Source organism: Mytilus galloprovincialis, chromosome 3 (genome assembly GCF_965363235.1).
Source record: "Mytilus galloprovincialis chromosome 3, xbMytGall1.hap1.1, whole genome shotgun sequence".
In the NCBI taxonomy this organism is placed as follows: Eukaryota; Metazoa; Mollusca; class Bivalvia; order Mytilida; family Mytilidae; genus Mytilus; species Mytilus galloprovincialis.
The window spans coordinates 61464311-61485434 of record NC_134840.1 but is presented as its reverse complement, the minus strand read 5'-3'; the positions used below and the strand labels follow the sequence as shown (position 1 = coordinate 61485434).

Genomic DNA, 21124 nt, shown 5'->3' with positions numbered 1-21124 from the left:
AAAAATAAAATGGTAGCTCCCTAATTTATTTATTTTTTAATCAAGAAACAATAAGAGATAGTGAAAAAATGTAAAGATTATAAAGCACAATTACACCTACAAATAACTCAAATTGCTGAATTTTTTATGAGTTATTTCCCCTGGTTGGTGATTTTTATCTGTTTTTAGCTATTTTGACCCACAGGGCCAGTTTGAGTTTCTGTATTGGCCTCTTTTGTCAATTTTCAATAAATAAAAAAAATACTTATCATGAAAATTTAAATAGATAGACCGATACTTTAATAAGCATAAAATATTGACCATAACGTTGTAGAATAAAATCCGGAAATTTTACGGTTCACGTACGAGTATGAAGAGAAGTTTATATTTTGACTGGTTTACCGTATTCGTTCATAACTAATTTGGTTAAGGAAATTATCACAGGAACAGATTCAACTGCAACAGAAACTGACAGCAAACTTGGACTTTACCCCTTTTATCTAAATGCATGGAATAAGGAATATAACGAGAAAAATACTGAATTGTACGTAGAAAATACATTCGGACAGAGTAGGGAGAAAAAGATTTTACTTTAACAATGTAAATCATTGGCACAGGCACTTGTTTCTATCCATTGCATTGGAAGACCCACTATCAACGTACATTTGAGATTAGAGACACATTTGTAATGAATTGTGAACTACTTTAGAATTGTTTAAAGACTTGTGTTGAATTTTTGACACCATTTATTTTTGGAGAAAACATTTTCAAAGTGTGACTGTGATATGAGAACAATAAATTTGATAACTTCTCAAATTTCATTCAAGTATACATTTTTTTTTTAGAAATCAGTCATTTCTTATTCAAATTTATATTGAACATTCTATAATATAGATATAAAGATAAAATACATACTAAACACAAATATTTTGGGGGAAAAAAAAGGAAAAAAAAGGGGGGGGATGTCTGTAGCTTATAAAATTCAAACCTCAGAAGATTTTGCCACTAGCTGATTTTGATATCAATGTATTTATGTGGAACAATATTTTTACACTATATGGTACACATGTGGTAATTTCTGGTCAGTCATCTAAGATATTGTGGTAATCAGAAGATTTCATGCAGTGATGACAAATAAACAAGTGTTTGAAATTAATGATTTGTCAAGAAGCTGTTAATTGGTTAATGTTCTGGCTATTTTTCTGAAGAAACTCAAAATCTGGTGTTTAACATGTATACAGCTTGAAAATCATATCAGATAGGTTTTTTTCCTAACAATAGATATTAGAAAATGATAAGTTCAATGTTATTATTGGCACCAATTATGGTTTGAATCATTGTTATAAATATGATAGTGAAGTCACAATAAAACTATAAGAAGAAAAAATTATCTCTCCTTATTTTAAGCCACTGTAAAACATTTGGTCATAATGGAATTGTTTTGAGTTGTAAATACCTTTTCAATTTTTAAAAGGCTTTGTTTCATTCTTGGAAAAGTTTTCTTTTTCTTTTATGAAGTCAAGTTTACATGTATATAAATTTGCATTTCAAATATCTGAATTGAGAACCATCATGTTTAAGAATTGATTTTCAAAATATGTTTAGAAAAATATATCAAACTTGATGATTTCTTTCTTATGTGAATCCAATACTTTTTTTGAATTGATGAATTCCCTTGTAAATGTTGTAGTAACAATTTGTAAACTGATCAAAACATCAGCAGACAGCTTGTTACTAATTTTTGCCAGGTCAGGTGTTGCATTCTCAAATAGCAATAAGGTTTATTGACTGTTAAAGATGATAAATAATCATTAATAATCAATGTTAAAGATGATGTAAGCATACAAAAACACAAGCTCTTATGATCTTTTAAGTCAATCCCTATAACTTTAAAACAATGTCATGAATGAGTTGATATAAACAAGAAGATGTGGTAAGAGTACCAATGAGACAACTCTCAACCCAAATCACAGCGCATAAAAAGTTAACAATTATAGGCATACCTGTCAACTGACCCGGATTCTGCGGGTGTGACCCGAGATTTTCACAATTCTGAGCGATCACCCGGATCACCCGCCGGGTCATTGAAATAACCCGGAAATTCCGAAAATGACCCGATTTCACCCGTATTTCTTAGCCTTGAGATTGATTTTCATGACATAAGTAATATTCCTTTGAAATACCGGCAAATTCGTAATTCTTCCATGAACATGCAGTTCATCTAGCTATGTAAACTGTCAAATTAAGTGACCCATTAAGTGCATGGCTTCACTTGACAGCTTTGGTGTCAAACACACTGTTGATTAACACCAATTACCTTAGCTTTAGGTCGTAAATAAATTGCCCTGTTGTTTTACAAAGATATTTCAACTAAGAGTTACTTCCCCTTATTTGTCACCATTCAAAATTATTCCTTATATTTACGTTTTATGGGTGAAAAAGATTAAATCATAATAATATAAAATTCAAATACATATTGAAAAATAACTTTTCATTATTTCTATACCTTTATACAATTTTTAAAAAAAAGTTGAAAATTATTTTTTACATTTATACTTCCTTTAACTGTATTACTATATTTTATCATAGTCTAATTTCCATGTCAAATGAGGGATGAATGTTCATACATGTAATACCTCTACATGGTATGTTTAAAGGCTAGTAGTCTCATTTTAAGATTACATTTGAAAAATAAATTCTAGATGATGACAAAAAGTAAAGGACATAAGACTGTGATACACAAGTTAATAAAAATCTTTAAAAGTGTAATGAAATAATAATAAATATTTAAAATGACTTAACCAAGTGAACATGCATTGATGTTTTGGTATCTTTGATATACATTATAAGAAAATGTACCATAAATACTGAAATTCAGCTTGAAAAAGTTCGTACGCATTATGACCTGAGATTTGATTCTTCAATGCAGGTCATAACCTGCATTTTCATCGTCACAGGTTGACAGGTATGTATAGGTCAAAAACATGGAGCCTTGGCTCACACCAAACAACAAGTTATAAAGGGCCCCAAAAATAACTGAAAAACCAACTGTCAAATAAAAAAAACAGAAACCAGAAACACCTATGAACAAGTTACTACACTAACAAATGACAACCACTTAACAATGGCATCTGATTTAGGACAGGTACATACGAAAAATGCATCATTTCAAACATAATATAACAGGAGCATGAGGAGCCAATCTTCACCCTGACTGGAGACTGTAATGTAACATTACAATATAAAAAGACCAACTATCATGACTATAAATTATCAATTGAAATGGATGAACTTGATCACAAAGACATTTAAACAAATACAAGTAAGCATACAGCTGCCATATATGCATACACTGAATGAATGCCACTTTCATCTTATCATCTACATGTATGACACAATAATCATGATAATCAATATAAACAATATTAAAACTTATATGTTTCATGAAAATTATTTAGTTGGAAATTTTCTGCTGGAAGTTAAATTTGCCTGGAAATTCTCTTTTGGAAGTTAAATTTGCCTGGAAATATTTATTTCCACAGGATATTTTCTTGGAACTTTTAGTATTATTCTCATTTTTTTCCTGGAATATTTTTTAGAATTTTTAAAATATTCTGGAAATTATTGCCCACTAAAAGAATATTTTCTGGAAAATCTGAGATTTTTACAGATTTTTTTTCTGGAAATCCTAAACCTTCTATAGGGGGGGTATGGATTATTTCTGGAATAGCCCATTACAGGTTCTGGCAACTTCTGCAAAAATTATCTTGACTTTAGAAGAGGGTGGTAAAGGGTTATTTTCGTGTAACATGATCGCCGTTTTTTATTTCACGTTCAACATGTTTTTACTTTTTTATTTGACGTTCAGTATTGCAAGACGGGTGGCTCGTTCAACGTGTTCTGCTTATTTGATTTTACGTGCATCGTGATTTTCAAAGTCTTATTTTGCGTGCACGGTATTTTTTAAATAAAATTCAAACACGAGGCAGGGATCGTCAAGAAATACTTTTTTAAACATGTTAAACCCGTAAACCAATTATATCATAAATGTGTATACTAAATCGGGAATATCAAGTAAAACAAAGAGTTAATATATACAAGAAGGCAGTGACTCAGTCACAAAAGGTTCAAATTAAAGTATTTATTTTTCGTGCAACGTTTATTACAGAAATTATTTCACGTTCAATGTGAAATTATGTCTTATCAATGCTTATTTCAAGTTTCTTTCGTGCAAGCACCCCCCTTTAACACCCTCTTAGAAGTTTTCTGTTTAAGGTTCCCTATAACAACAGTGGCGGATTTACCGGGGGGGCACAGGGGGCATGTGCCCCCCCAGTTCAGGTCACCAAAATTTTTTTCTAACATGATTTTATTTCGACTGAAACTTCTTATCTAGTGCGGAAATTGTCACAGCTTGATTAGACTTCTTAAACTGGCCGTTAATTAATACCAGCGTCCACATGCGTGATTTATGGCAACTTATCGTTGGGTGTGTAAATATTGACACCTGTGTGTACTCTATTCAAAAGCTTTTATGTAAAATACATTTACATGTTTATTGGAATGGTACAAATTTGTATTGGTTTATAATACAATACCGATCTTAATTGATTACCAGGTGAAACGTCTGATCTGTGTATTTGAAGAATAGGTACAAATATATGTTCAATGTCGATAATGTTGGTATACGTCTATTTTTGGGTATAAAATACAGTACTCACAATAACATTTCCTGTAAATGTACGGGTTGTTAAATATCCAGTGACAAATATTTGATGCATGTTAAGATCGATTATAATAAAGATCAATTGGCAGGAAAATAAAGTATAAAGTGAAAAAGTAAAAAAAATAAAACATATAGAAATATAGAAACGATGACTCTGAACACCCCCCCCCCCTTCCAAAACAAAAATAAACAAACAAAACAAACATAATACCCACTCACACTCGCATATATATATATATCTCTGGGGGAAAAAATTGTGCATGGTGCCCCCCCAGACATCAAGGTCTTGGATCCGCCCCTGAACAAATGAACACAAAATTGCTATATTTACAACTCAATAAATACTATGAGTACAGACTAACCTGTGCCGTTTAAAAGTTTTAAGGCCTGCAGGCATTCACCTAGTCGAAATAATTTTGACGTCATGAAAGGCTATTTTAAATTTTTGCTTTAGACACCTTCCTGTCGATGTAAGGCATCAATGAAAAGAAATTTAATAGCCTTTCGAGATCTCGTAATTATTTGGACTAGCATTCACCATGTCCTCTTGATACATGTACAAATGATATGCATTTACTTTAGTGTTTTAACTTTCAGAAAGATGAAATCTTTTTTGATTTTGATTGACATTTTTTTTCATTCCTGCAGAAGGTGTAAAAAGAATCTGGGTCAGTTTTTCTTTGGTTAAAAATAAAGTTTGGTAAGTGTAACTCTTTGAGATGCTCCATCCCAGGTAGCTGCTGAATTGTAGCTCTTATGTCCTTATTTAATTTTTTGACTTGGACTACTTCCACAGTATTAATATTTCCTCTTATAATATTAGTACCAAATATCCAATTAATCAAATTACACAGAGAAGAATTAGTGTCTTTCAAAACATTTTTTTTTCAAGGAACAGAAATTCATAGCTCTCCAAAACAATCGATCATTAGAGAGATTTCTAAAAAATGGAAGGTTTAAGTATCAAACTGGTATGTTTAACATGTTTAAAGTTGATACATGTACTAATATACTTATATGTTATTGTAAGTTTTGAACCCCAGATCAGAGAAAGCTCTACTTTTACTAATACTAGTGTTTATAACTCCATCAACCATTGTCAACATACCAGAAAATGACAATATTTAAATAAACTTTATCCTGAACACATTCTGAACACAGTTACAAATGTTAAAATGATACAATTTTAAAGACAAAGTGTATACTATAAAAATATAAATTTGTACTTCATCATTGTTCATGTAAATTGCATATAAACTAGAATCAAATGGCACTAGCCACTTCAAAAGTTGTAATTTCCGGAATTTACCAAAAAGAGTCAAAGTGAAAATCCTGAATACATGATAAACATAATAAAGGCCACACCAAATTAATTTCTTGTTCTACGGATTTTTGGACTCCAAAATATGGGGCGAGCGAGCGATTTGAAAATTTTAATAAAAAAATATTTAATTTGCAAATTTTTGAGGCGAAGCTTGAAAAGTAAAGGCGAGCGATTATATTTTTTTTTTGTAAACATAAAATAGTAGGTTTTGACAATAATAAAACTTGATTTATAACTTGTACTTTGACATTTCTTTAATTTCTGAAGTATTTTTTCCCTGTTCACCAAGAAATAATTTAATCTGGTTTATGTATGTGTGACTGACAATGAGACAATTCTCAATCCAAGTCATAATCAGTTTGGGGGCAACCCCTTAATGTTATAAATATCCCTTTTACATGTTTTATGAGGGATCAATATAAGTTATAATATATTTGTTTGTACAAAAGGGCTCATATTTTCTAAAAGAACTATATATCTATCTAGTATTAAATGGTCAAAACATGTCCAAGAATTTTGTAATATTCCTGGACTATAACCATGTTAAATTAACACATTTACTTTAACAGTTTAATATTATTCAAAATAAGTGGACCCCTCTTTTAGAAAAAGTTGTTTAAAATATGATGTAACTCTCCTCTTTTTGAGTACCAAATTTTAAGTTTTCAAAGGTTTTATAGAAGAACTATACAAATCCTTGGTATTTCTATTTTCTTTTCTACATCAGTAAAATGACCCCTTGTCTGAGGGAGGGTTGTTCTCAATCTGACAATAACAAACACAGGTCAAAGTACGGCCTTTTACACAGGGCTTTGATAAAGACCAAACAGCAAGCTATAAAGGATCCCAAAATTATTAGCGTACACAATTCGAACAGGAAAACCAACGATCTAATTTATATATCCAAACGGGAAAATACCAATGAACAACATCAACAAACGATAACTGCTGAACGACAGGCCCCTGAATCAATCAGGACAGGTGCATAAACATGCAGCGGCTATAGATAGTTTTGTTTTACCAGCATACAATATAATTGCAGTTGAAGGCAAATCCTTCAGAAGTTCTTTGTACTTTATTTTAACAACGAACATGTTTTGATAGGGAATATAAGTAAGGGGGGAAAGAAACCAATGTTGATATCTTTTTATAATATTTACAAAAAAAACGGTGCGGGAAATAGACATGATTACATTTCCGGATGCGGGAAGCGGGAATATAAAAAAATAAAAAAATTCTGTTTTGAAAAAAATAGGTGCGGGCGGGTCCGTCGAACAAGGAATCAAATTGGTGTGGCCAAATTGGTATTTGTAATATTTAATTGCTTGCATTTTTAGTTTGACATTTCATTTAATATGTGCACAGGGATCTAACATATACCAGTATGTAGTACACACATTTTGAATTTTGTTTTGACAGATTCTCTTGATAGAAATGCATCACTGACCTGTCTTGCTGTAAGAAAGATGTCTGGTGAAACTAGTTATGATTTTGAAACATTAAAGGTTTCTTCCCCAAGAGAGGATGTTGCTCATGTCGAACTTAACAGACCAGACAGGCTTAATGCTATGAATATTGCATTTTGGAGGTAATTGTATGATTAAGTCTATGCATGCATATGATTCATTGTACTTTTTTTGATGAAACAAAAACTATCATCTTAATCTGAGCCTACTTAATGTTGGATGCATTTAATTTTTAAGATTCATCACTCATCAACTTAATTGTATTTTTTTTTGTAAACCAAATATTTTTATTTGTACACATAACACATAAAGGCTGTGTATGGAATTTGTGTTCGATTATATTCAGAAACTATATATCAAGCTGCATGTGAGACTCCTTTACTGTTTGATACATTTTACATCAAATTCCTTTTATCAGAATCATTAAAAATGCATTGGTGAACTATATACCACTAAGTTTGTTGATCACATTTCAAAAGAATTAAATATAAATACCTTCAGTATAAACTGTAAAACATGATAGAAATGTTTGTGATTTTTTCAGTTATTATGTTTATTAATAATGTCTTCTCTAGTCCTCGTTTTTAAAAAAAAATATGTGGTAAGATTGCCAATGAGACAACTCTACACAAGAGACCAAATTCCACAGAAATTATAGAAAACTATAGGTCACTGTACAGCCTTCAACAAAGCTCATACTGCACAGTAAGCTATAACAGGCAATAAAATTTAGTTCGTCGTACGTTCATGAATATTCATGACGTGACCATTTGTTCACACTTAAAACCTGTGCGGTCACCTTTCTGACCATCAACTCTCGCTATAGCCTAAAGAAGACACGTGTAATCACGGATGATTAAATGTGAATTTGTAATTGGAATTATGATATTATTGTTATTCTGTTTGTATTTGATACATACATTGATGTATTATATAGAATTAAAGGTTATAGCGAGTAGCACATCTACATTATGTCGTTTGTTCTTTGTTAAGGCCATAGAATATAATTACTTTATATTCGGACGAACATAGTGAGGGAGAATGTAACTGAAATGACAAATGTAAAACAATTCAAATGACTTGCATTGGGACAGGCACATACATACATACAGAACATTTCAGAATGTGTGGGTTAAAAATGTTTTAAACATTCAAATGATAAAAAGTAACAGCCTAATTTATGTACAAAAAATGAATGAAAAACAAATATGTAACACATCAACAATGGACAACCACTGAATTACAGGCTCATACATACAGACAGCATGTGTGTGTGGGGGGAGGGGCCCAGAAAGGGGGGGGTAACATGTTAGCAGATTCTCAATCCTCCCCTAACCTGGGGCAGTGGTATAACAGTACAACATAAGAAGAAACTATAAAAATCAGTTGAAAAAGGCTTAACTCATCAGATGGCTACAATTAAAACTACATGTTAGAAAAACACAACCATTCCAAACAATGAAAGAATTGGTGTTCTGTGGTTTAATTTTTATGTAAATGAATCATAACATTATACATGTTATATCTGGCTTCCATCATTGTCCATGATAAATTGTATAGCAATTTTTTATGCAAGTTACTTTTCATACAGTTTTGGTTAATGAATAACTTTAACAGTTCATGAATATATAAGTTATACTTGCCATCACATCTTTTATATATATATAACTATTTTAGTCATTATGTTAGTTTACAAGAGTTATTGCCCCTTGTAACAGATAAAAATGTTGAAATTCAAACCTTAATTCCTAAAATACACTTGCTGAAGATAAATCTTCTTGATCTTTGTAGAGAATGCAGAGAATGCTTCCAAAAATTAGCAACAGATAAGAACTACAGAGTGATAATAGTGTCTGGAGCAGGGAGATTATTTACAGCAGGTGAGAAAAATGTATAAAAACAGATGCAGATCCAGGATTTTTGAAAATGGGGAAGGTCCTGTAACTAGGCAATGTTTGGGGAAAGACATGAAAAAAGTCTATGCGTTGCACCATATTTGTAGATTCAAAACATTGGGTCAGGTTCCACTGACATCTCCCTAAACTGCCTTTTGTATGTTAAAACACTGTTTGGTTTATCATTTTAGTTGATTAAGCAATCCTCTGCTTTAGTTGATATGATAAAATGTTTAAGTAAGAATTCAATTTATGTAAATAATGAAATTCATAGACATTTGTGTATAAAGTTCTGTATAAAGATACTGATAGAAGATAGAACTACATGAATGAGGTGAATTAATCTTATTCTGCCAATTCATTTATTTTTGTGGGTACAACTTTTCCTGGATATTTTGATTTGCCAAAGTCTACATACAACAACATCATGAACATTGAAAACTTGCTGTTCATCAAACATTTAAATTCATGATTCACCTGTACCCATAAAAATCTATGAAAATGTGTATCTAATGAAAATAATAATGAATCCACAGTATATATATGCAAATACTGTGGCACAACAAATCCCTTCATCAGTGCTATACTTAAAACTAGAGGCTCTAAAGAGCCTGTGTCGCTCACCTTGGTCTATGTGAATATTAAACAAAGGAAGCAGAGGGATTCATGACAAAATTGTGTTTTGGTGATTGTGATGTGTTTGCACATCTTACTTTACTAAACAGTCTTGCTGCTTACAATTATCTCTATCTATAATGAACTTGGCCCAGTAGTTTCAGTGTTATTGTTAATAAAAATTTACAAATTTTATGAAAATTGTTAAAAATTGACTATAAGGACAATAACTCCTTAGGGGGTCAATTGACCATTTTGGTCATGTTGACTTATTTGTAAATTTTACTTTGCTGAACATTATTGCTGTTTGCAGTTTATCTCTATCTATAATACTATTCAAGATAATAACCAAAAACAGCAAAATTTCCTTAAAATTACCGATTCAGGGGCAGCAACCCAACAACGGGTTGTCCGATTCATCTGAAAATTTCAGGGCAGATAGATCTTGACCTAATAAACATTTTCACCTCTGTCAGATTTGCTCTTAAAGCATTGGTTTTTGAGTTATAAGCCAAAAACTGCATTTTACCCCTATGTTCTATTTTTAGCTGTGGTGACCATCTTGATTTGATGGGCGGGTCACCGGACACATTTTTTAAACTAGATACCCCAAAGATGATTGTGACCAAGTTTGGATTAATTTGGCCCAGTAGTTCCAGAGGAGAAGATTTTTGTAAAAGATAACTAAGATTTACGAAAAATGGTTAAAAATTGACTATAAAAGGAAATAACTCCTAAAGGGGTCAACAACGGGTTGTCCGATTCATCTGAAAATTTCAGGGCAGATAGATCTTGACCTGATAAACAATTTTACCCCATGTCAGATTTGCTCTAAATGCTTTGGTTTTTGAGTTATAAGCCAAAAACTGCATTTTCCCCCCATGTTCTATTTTTAGCCATGGCGGCCATCTTGGTTGGTTGGCCGGGTCACCGGACACATTTTTTAAACTAGATACCCCAATGATGATTGTGGTCAAGTTTGGTTTAATTTGGCCAAATAGTTTCAGAGGAGAAGATTTTTGTAAAAGTTAACGACAATGGACGACAGACGACGGGCCAGGTGAGCTAAAAAAGCATGTATATATATAATACATTGTATATAAAAGAATGTTTCCTTTATTGTTTAGGATTGGATTTGATGGATATGGGTGATGTTATGCCAACAGGGAAAGATGTAGCAAGAAATTGCTTTAAAATAAGACCAAAAATTGAAGAATATCAAGAATCTTTTACATCCATAGAAAAGGTCTGTAAAACACATGCAAAATTCACTTAAAAATGTTTGAAGAAAGAATGGGTTTGTATTTAAACATAACTCTCACCTAAAATTGGTAACTTCGATATCATATAGAAAATTGTACATGAAATCTGTAAAATGTATGTGTGTATTTGCTATAGATGGTTTGTTTGATCAAGCTTAGAATATTTTTCTACGTTTGAATTCTTGAATTACTGTGAAAGTACTTTGATTCCTGGGTATCAATTTTCGTGATTTTATCAATATTTACATGTTCGTGGGTTTTTAAATTCGTGGATTTTAGTTCCCAAAAAAAAAAAAAAGTTAAAAAAAATTAAAGCCTTTAGAAATGAAGGTCACAAGTAGTCTTGATTGAAGGAAATTGCAAAGTAAACATTGGACCCAGTAAATCGTAGTGATTACACTAATTAATTCATGATAAAGTAATCAACAGATTAAAGACCATCAAAGGTGTTAATTAGGCCATAAACATGTCACCTAAAGAAAACAGTAATATAAACAAATGCTATAAACGTATCTTGAATTGTCAAATAATTCTTATCAAAATCAAGCCACCATGAAATTATTATTTCCCATATGTACGAAAACTATGAGGATATAAAATGAACACTTTAACATACTAGAATATAAATACCGGAAATCTGACTTTCATCAATCAAAAATATCTTTTTTATGAGAATTAAAAGATCAAAAGTTGTACAGTTAATAGATATATAGGAAGATGTGGTGTGAGTTCCAATGAGACAACTCTCCTCCATCCAAATAACAAGTTCATTAAAGATTAAATGGGTATAATCCTGCATGCGGTTGTAGTTCTGTGACTGTTGTTAAAGTATTCTCAGATTTGACGTTATTCAATATATTCTGTAGATCATATCAGTAGTCAAATCTACCGATAGGAACTTTCCATGTCTTGATTTGGATAATGCATGTTTTATTTCGTTGGACACTTAAATTTGTGGATAAAGTCATCCACGAAAACCACGAAAATTGGTTCCCCACGAATAAAAGTACTTTCACGGTAGTTTATCTAAAAATATATACAAGGTTGAAGGAGATATGTTGGAATACAGGCATATTTTTTTCAAACCAACTGCAGAAAGTAATTGCTCCTCTTCCGTTTTATTTGATATCATATGATATGCAAATGCATGTTAGCATGCTGTAAGAATTGGTCCATGTGGTCACATCATCCATTTCATGTGTAATTGACTTTTTACAGTCTTCTTTTGATTCTGTAACCTATAGACATGCAACTTAATATATGACACTAACTAAGGAAATATGACAAATTATAATAAAAATGCTGAGATGAATATCATTATGTATTTTAGTGTCCAAAACCAGTGATTGCTGCAGTACATGGTGGTTGTATTGGTGGAGGTGTAGACCTTACGTCTGCTTGTGACATCAGATACTGTACACAGGATGCATGGTTTCAAATTAAGGTAAATTCAAAGTTCTTTACACATATTTATTGATATGGTTGCTGAACAAAAGATACATATGAAAACATGATGATTTGCTGTATACACATTTTCTGTCCCAGAATTTAGAATGTGAATTTTAATAAGAACGATAAATACCGATTTTTTTATGCCCTCACTGTTGCAGGGGATGTTAAGTTTTTTTGTATATCGGTACATACATCCCAAAGTTAGTTTCCGTCCTCTTACTTTAGTTTGCCCAAACCAAATGCTATGAAACCTATACAAAATGCTTTTTACCACAAAATACAGATCAAGTTCGAATGTTGTGACCATTCCAGAGTTATGCCCCTTTACAAATAGAAAAAAAGATCTGATTTTTGTCGAGCCTGCAACTTTTGTTGCAGAAAGCTCGACATAGGGATAGTGATCCGGCGGCGGCTACGGCGGCGGCGGTGTTAGCTCACTTCTTAAAAGCTTTATATTTCAGTAGGTGGAAGACCTGGATGCTTCATACTTTGTATACAGATGTTTCATGTTATGAAGTTTCCATCAGTCACATGTCCAATGTCCTTGACCTCATTTTCATGGTTCAGTGACCACTTGAAAAAAAAGTTCAAATTTTTTGTAATGTTGAATTCTCTCTTATTTTAAGTAATAGGATAACTATATTTGGTATGTGTGTACCTTGCATGGTCCTCATGTCTGTCAGACAGTTTTCACTTGACCTCGACCTCATTTCATGGATCAGTGAACAAGGTTAAGTTTTGGTGGTCAAGTCCATATCTCAGATACTATAAGCAATAGGGCTAGTATATTCGGTGTATGGAAGGACTGTAAGGTGTACATGTCCAACTGGCAGGTGTCATCTGACCTTGACCTCATTTTCATGGTTCAGTGATTATAGTTAAATTTTTGTGTTTTGGTCTGTTTTTCTCATACTATATGCAAAAGGTCTACTATATTTGTTGTATGGAATGATGGTAAGGTGTTCATGTCTAGCGGGCAGATGTCATCTGACCTTGACCTCATTTTCATGGTTCAGTGGTCAAAGTTAAGTTTTTGAGTTTTGGTCTTTTTATCTAATACTGTATGCCATAGGTCAACTATATTTGGTGTATGGAAATATTTTATGATCTTTATGTCAGTCGCGCAGGTTTTATTTGACGGTGACCTCATTTTCACGGTTCATTGGACAGTGTTAAGTTTTTGTGTTGTGGTCTATTTTTCTTAAACTCTAAGTAATGGGTCAACTATATATGTTGTATAGAAGCATTGTTAGCTGTACATGTCTGCCTGGCATGGTTCATCTGACCTTGACCTCATTTTCAAGGTTCATTGGTCTTTGTTTAGTTATCTTGGTTAATGTTAAGTTTATGAGACAGTTGTAATAAAACTAAGCTTTATACTTAGGACTATCAACAATTCAGGCCTGGGGCCATTACATTGCAATGTAATGCATTACATTACAATTACTTTGTGATTCTTCCATTACAATTACAATTACATTTTTTCTCACATGTAATGCATTACATTACAATTACTTTGCCTGTGTAATGCATTACATTACACATTACTTTTTCAATATAAAAACTAAAAACATTTCAAAAAACAGATTATAAGAAATTGATAAATATTACAGGGGTATATGTAAATATATATACAGTGTTAGTGACATAGACTTCAAATACTGGTTAATCAATATGTCCATTGAACTTTATTATCATAAGAGGTTCAAAAGTGATGTCATTAAGATCAGTTCTGTACACCTTTCTGGCAATACTAAAAAGCCTTTCTACAGCAGCTGATGTGTGTGAAATGGCTAAATACTTGATAGCTGTATTAGCCAAAGAAGAAAGGCACACTGAATTTGACTTCCATCATTCCAGTGCATTGATTGAAATTTCTTCACATGGCTCAGACAAGTAGATGTCAACATCATGTACTGCACCATACCTGTGTCTATACTCATTGATGGAGAAGTAGGAGGCATGAAACTGGAAAAGTCACTTTTAAGATTCTTATTAATTAGGTGGTGGTAAAAAATAAATAAATTATCATATAATTTTGTTTCTTACATTGATCACTTAATCATTAAGACATCATTAAGGGATTTCAAAGGAATATAATAAATGTGTCATTAAAGGATTATCTTTTGAAATGCTTAAGGGCTCTGTGAGGACAAACATAAGTTGAGAAGATTTGATTGCAATAAAAACATTTTGATATTAATTAGGTGAAATAACAACACAGACAGGACCCAAACCACAGTTTGGTTTAAAAATGTTGTTTGACATATTCAATCTTTCACTGAAATACATGTAAGGTGTGTATAGAATTATGAAAATTTCATCTTCATATTTTTTCCATTCATCTATATAGTTTTGTTTGATAAATTTTTATAAGATTTTTCATTGAACACCAAACCACCAAACACCAAAATATTCCTAATATCATTTTAAACAAATATCAGAAACCAAAATCAAGACTTGATAATGTTTACCATTTTATATTTATTACCTAAATGTGTGTTTTAAAGATTGATGTAATTTATTTAATACAGTAATTAACTGTGACAAAAATTTTATTCCATACTTTCTTTTGTTTTGTTAATATTTTATTTTTATCATATAATATTCTTCAATTTTATCTATTTTACCAATTTGTAATGAAAAGTAATGTACTGTAATGGAGGCATTACATCAATTTTTAACTAAAGTAATCATTACATTACATGTAATTGTAATCCAGAAAATGTGCATTACAAATTACTTTGCATTACATCCAAAAAATGTAATATTACAATGCATTACAATTACAAATTACCATTACCCCAGGCCTGATCAACATAATATCAATGATTAGTATAGAAGGCGAGACATTTCATCGTGTGCACTCTTGTTTGTTTCCATTCTCTAACTTTAGTAAGCCTTAACTAAGTTATTTTTTATAAATGCAGGAGATAGATGTAGGATTGACAGCAGATGTTGGAACATTACAGAGGTTACCTAAGATAGTTGGAAATGATAGCTTGGCAAGAGAATTATGTTATACTGCTAGAAAATTCCATAGTGATGAGGCAAAAGACATTGGTTTTGTCAGGTAAAACTGTCTACAATTATCCACTGTGGATTTGTTATTTTTGTGACTTTTTCTGTTTTTTACTGATAAATGAAAGGCTTACATGTTTGTGGGTATTCAAGTTCATGGTTTTGCAGAAGTCTTTAGAAATTTGTTGAGCATTTAATTTCATGGTTCACTTGTTCCCACGAAATCCTTGAAAATTGGTATTCTCCAAATTATAATGAATCCACAGTATTCTTACTTAGTAAAATAAAATCTTTTGCTGAATGAGGTTTATCTGATAGCTTACATCAATAATGATTGAAATACAGTTTTTAGTTATCTTTTTCCCTACAATTATCCCCATAGTGATACATGGATCAATTAATTGTACTACTGCCAATGCCATCAATACCAAATTTTTAGTTTTCTGTTAAGTTAATTTCAGAATTATAAGTACAAGAACTTTTGAAAAATAATTGATGTTTGGTAAACTTTTATATTAGCATTCATGGGTCTCATTTGCATGCAGTTGATCATGTACTTCTCCCTCTGTTTTACATACAAGATAACATTTAAGCATTTTCTTTTTCTTTTGTTTATCAAAAACATCATTTAAGTATTAACACAAATAGGAAAAACTGAAGTAAAACAGATAGGAAAAACTGAGTAAAACAAATATGAAAAACTGAGTTATAAAACATGTAAATACACATATGTCAGCTAATGAATAATTAAAAAAATGTATTCTTTCCTTTGCAGTCGTATTTTTCCTGACAAAGCTGCTATGATTAATGCTGCTATAGAACTAGCATCATTGATTGCTAGTAAAAGTCCAGTGGCAGTACAAGGGACCAAAGTTAGTATGGTCTATTCCAGAGACCATTCTGTTCCTGAAGGACTTGCTCATATAGTAAGTTGCTCACAAATTATTTATTGATGGTGCGAGGTTACTTTTATACCTGCTGGACTTGTGAACATGCTGAAATTGTGCTAAAAACTGGCTTAAGTTTATAAGTGTTACACAACTTTTCAAACATTAAGAATATTCATATAGATTTTAGGTCAAAAGAAGGCATATTTGATGTGTTTCCAAAAATTACATAATTTTGATTTGAATTAATGAGTTGGAAAAGAACCAATAGAATATTTTTAGAAGGAATTGTTTTCAACAAGACAAATGCTTATAGAAATTTGTTAGTTGGATCTCACTAGCACTCTATATAAACAAAACAAAACAAAAACTACATGTGTTTACATAATTGTGTCCACTCAATTTAAAACATTTTTTTTCTTCTTCTGGAAACCATAAATATAAAGCATTAATACTAATTAAATGAATAGCCAATTAAAGAGTAGATGATTAGATTCACGCTGTTTAATAACTGCTACCAGTAGTTAAAAAAAAAGCAGGTAGCACATTTTGAAATAATTCTTTATTTAAACTGTACTGATCAGTTATATACCTTGAATGTACCAATCAGCTGGTGCAATAACAATTTACCGGTACCGTCCATCTGTATGTCTTTTTGTCCTGCTTTAGGTTAAAGTTTTAGGTCAAAGTAGTTTTTGATGAAGTCCATATCCAATCAACTTGAAACTTAGTTCATATGTTCCCTGTGATATGATCTTTCTAGTTTTAATGTGAAATTACAGTGTTGACCCCAATTTTTCTGGTCCACTAAACATATAAAATGGTAGTATGAGTGGGATACCAGTGTACTATAGACACACTCTTTTTGATATATTATATATATATAAGTTATATAATCTAATGTAACATTTTTGTTTTAGGCTTTATGGAACCAAGCAATGCTACAGAGTGAAGATGTAATGAAATCTGCAGAAGCAATGATGCAAAAGAAAGAACCAAAATTTTCAAAACTATAAGTTAATTATAGACAATCTATTTTGAATATGTGCGAAAGTGGACTATATACAGAACATATAGAGGATCAGACTTAGTTCTGGATATAATGAAATAAAATGTGATAATTATTGAATTACTATGTACTTGTAAATTTCATGATGATTTATTTAACATTTATACTTAAATAATATAATCAAGAAAAAGTTGTTTGTATATTGATTTCTTACCTTCTTCTGACAAAAGTTTCAGAGGAAAGACATACTGTAGCTGCACCTGCACATATTGACCAGATTTTAATTTAACAGAGAGAAGTCTAATGAAAAGCTTTTCTTAATTTAATTAAAATGTTTCTGGCACAAAACAAAAGGTGTTCTTCATACTATATCTTTATATTTATGCAAAAACTGATTAAAGTGAACAGATTCTTAGCTCTCCTGGCACAATTGGTCACCATGTGAGCCATTGCTGTCCATTGTTTTTGTCCATTATAATATGTCATGGCTGTTAACTTCTTCCCTAATCACTTAACTAATTTCAACCATATTTCTTTTGAATGGTTCTTATGCTATGTAGCTAAAGTTTTATTCTTATGGTATCTAGCTAAAGTAGTGATCATTGTTCCTACCAATCAACCAAGATGGCTACCATGTCTTAAAATAGAACATACAGGTGGTGCTTTGCTTTTGCGCAAATTTGGCATTTCATTTGCGCCAAAAAAATCTTTATTTGCGCCACAAACCATATTTCATTTGCACCAAACATTAAACTTTTCATTTGCGCCATTTTACAGGTAAATTCAGGTATATAGGCCTATCTGGGACTAATATACTGTTATAAGTATAATAGTCCCAGGGCATTGACAAGGAAGCATTTTTCAAGTCATATGCAGAAAAGGTGTTTTTCTTTCATTCATGTAAAAAACCTTGTTCAAAATATTTTGATACATTACAAGGTGTCGAAAAGACACAATGTACAAAGAGGGCAATTGAAAATATGTGGTATTATTGCAAAAAAAAAAAAGAAACAACTCTCCACAAGAGACAAAATGACAAAGTAAAATCAATTTGAATGAGAAGGTAATATAAGAATTTTATTTATTCTATGTTTGATTTGAAATTTGAGTTTGCATAGACAGATTCAGGGGGGGGGCCGGGCCCCCCCTTTCGTGGGAAAAATTTCGTTGATTATATAGGGAATCATTGAAGCATGACTGGAGCGGGCCCCCCCTTAGGAAAAGTTCTGGATCCGCCACTGGTTTGACTAGCATGTTCATTCAAAGTTTTATAATTGTTTTTGTTGTCTTCTGGCTTTGCAAGTAATTATTTTTTGGTACACCTAAAAATATAATATAATGAACATGTCTCCATTTTCAGAAACACCTATATGGGTGGTCATCCTAAATTACAGACATATTTACTCTGTTTGTCTCCAAATTGAAAATGTCCATCTTAACACCTCAAACAATGACAGTTCTAAACCTTAGTGACTTTCAGTTTTGTATTAGAAGTTGCTAATATTTAACTTTTCCTTCATACATTACCTGTAAAATGGTGCAAACGAAGTTTTTATTTTTGGCGCAAATGAAATCTAACCTTGTGGCGTAAATGAAAGATTGGATTTTAAAAAATTGGTGCAAATGCAATGCGCCCCATACAGGTAAATGCATGAGTTGTCCAATATCTTGAAAACTAGAAAAATAAGAGAAAATCTTACAGGGTAAAAAAATGGCAATGTCAAGATTTATATCCAGCAAAGGTAGTTCCTAAAGAGTAGTTGCCCTTACATGACAATTTATTAATAATTTTTTAGCTTTTGCCTATTATACTGAATGTTTGTCCTATCAAAGATGTGACTTTCTGTACTTATACTGGTCAAATTACAGCCTTAAAAACATAAGAATTTAAAAGCGATCTTGTAATTATTTATTAGATACTAGATTTCAATGCAAATAAACTGGACAGCATCAACTTAATTTTACACTTGATTCTAAAACAAATGTATTAAAAAAGTAAAATTAGTACTTTTTTTCCCAAACAAATGTTGTCCCACATGATTTTGAATTTTGTCATTAATTAAGTCTTTTCACTTTTTTGTGAAAAGACTTATTGTATTTCTTCTGAATATTATTATTATTTTTTTTTTTTTTCCGCCAAATTTTGTTCTTGCGATAAATGTTTGTTTCGCAATATGTCGCTTAGATATTTCTCATATGGTATCGTATAGTTTATGCGCTTTTAAATTTCACCCTACTAAGCCGAACCATTTTCTTTGTAAGAGTTATCTCCCTATTCACTGTTTATCATCTGTGTGCATCTTCTTCGTAACAAAAAAAGATATCGACAAAATTCTTTTTACAAATTGTTCGTTACATCCTCAGGAATTTTTGGCTCATTGGGTCGAAGCGATTCGCTGAAATTTTATAGGAGTTATCTACCTTTACAAAATAAATTTGTCGTTATGTTTTTTTAACTCAATAACAGTTAACCGTATAACCCTGGAATGTTTTTATTTGAGTCCCCTATGTCCTAACTTAGAAAATGAGGTCAAGGTCAAAGGTCAAGGTCAAGTTCTAATTTGTGACTTTTGCTTGTTTTTGCATTTTCTCTGACGCTTTGAAAGATACATAAAGAAAAACAATTGCAAAATGTCTGCTTTATTGTTATGAAGATATGATACATTAAGTTTGATACAATTTAATGGCATCTTATAGGAGTTGGTGCCCCTAATATGTCTTGATATGAAGTTATTTGATTATAACTTCAACTAAGTTCATTATAAAGGCATTTGACCTTGTACAAAAGGTAAGGTGACAAATGACCTTGAAAAATGACTACCGGAAGTGACCTTGAGAAAAGCGGAAGTAGCCTTTTTTGCAATTTTTTCATATAAAAGTACTCAGAATCCATATATTTTGTCATATAGATACATAAACTGATTACTGAAGACTAAAAATGACTTCCAACTAACCGGAAGTGGCCAATTATCTGCCATTCTACATATAAAAGTATATAGAAACTATATATTTTTGGAATCAGTGTCAAAGAAGCTATCATATGAGACCGGAAGTGATATTCATTTCACCGGAAGTAGCTTATTATCTCCCTTACATCACTCATTAATATAATTAAACCATTATTTATCGCATCAGTATGAAGAAACTATCTTATCAAAATTTCTTTGGTGTGGAAAGACTTTCAATTGTTCTCTGAACAATTGGTTTTTAATTATTATTATTAAGTCTTTCCACTTTTCTGTGGAAAGACTTATTGTTTTTCTTCTGATTATTAAGTCTTTCCACTTTTCTGTGGAAAGACTTATTGTTTTTGTTCTGATTATTAAGTCTTTCCACTTTTCTGTGGAAAGACTTATTGTATTTGTTCTGATTATTATTATTATTATTATTATTATTATTTTTTTTTTTCCGCCAACTTTTGTTCTTGCGATAAATGTTTGTTTCGCAATATGTCGCTTAGATATTTCTCATATTGTATCGTATAGTTT

General features: G+C 31.4%; 1 protein-coding gene across 2 annotated transcripts; it reads left to right on the top strand.

The window, feature by feature from the left end:
• Positions 1-386: 386 nt before the first annotated feature.
• On the top strand, positions 387-17836 carry LOC143068553 (delta(3,5)-Delta(2,4)-dienoyl-CoA isomerase, mitochondrial-like). 2 transcript variants are annotated; one of them, XM_076242705.1, is made up of 8 exons: positions 387-523; positions 7449-7617; positions 9287-9375; positions 11133-11251; positions 12598-12711; positions 15650-15792; positions 16516-16666; positions 17548-17836. In XM_076242705.1, exons 1-8 carry the CDS (start codon positions 484-486, stop codon positions 17641-17643), a joined length of 921 nt encoding a protein of 306 aa, XP_076098820.1. In that variant the 5' UTR covers positions 387-483; the 3' UTR covers positions 17644-17836. The 2 variants fall into 2 exon arrangements, with proteins under 2 accessions (XP_076098820.1, XP_076098822.1); XM_076242707.1 differs by having other exon boundaries at positions 429-549.
• The last annotated feature ends 3288 nt before the right edge of the window (positions 17837-21124 follow it).

Excerpts from the sequence above, each read along its gene's own strand:
- LOC143068553 (XM_076242705.1), top strand. The coding sequence starts at position 484 with ATGCATGGAATAAGGAATATAACGAGAAAAATACTGAATT. Across the intron at positions 7,618-9,286 it reads ATGAATATTGCATTTTGGAG|AGAATGCAGAGAATGCTTCC; the intron begins GTAATTGTATGA and ends TGATCTTTGTAG. Across the intron at positions 15,793-16,515 it reads AAAGACATTGGTTTTGTCAG|TCGTATTTTTCCTGACAAAG; the intron begins GTAAAACTGTCT and ends TTTCCTTTGCAG.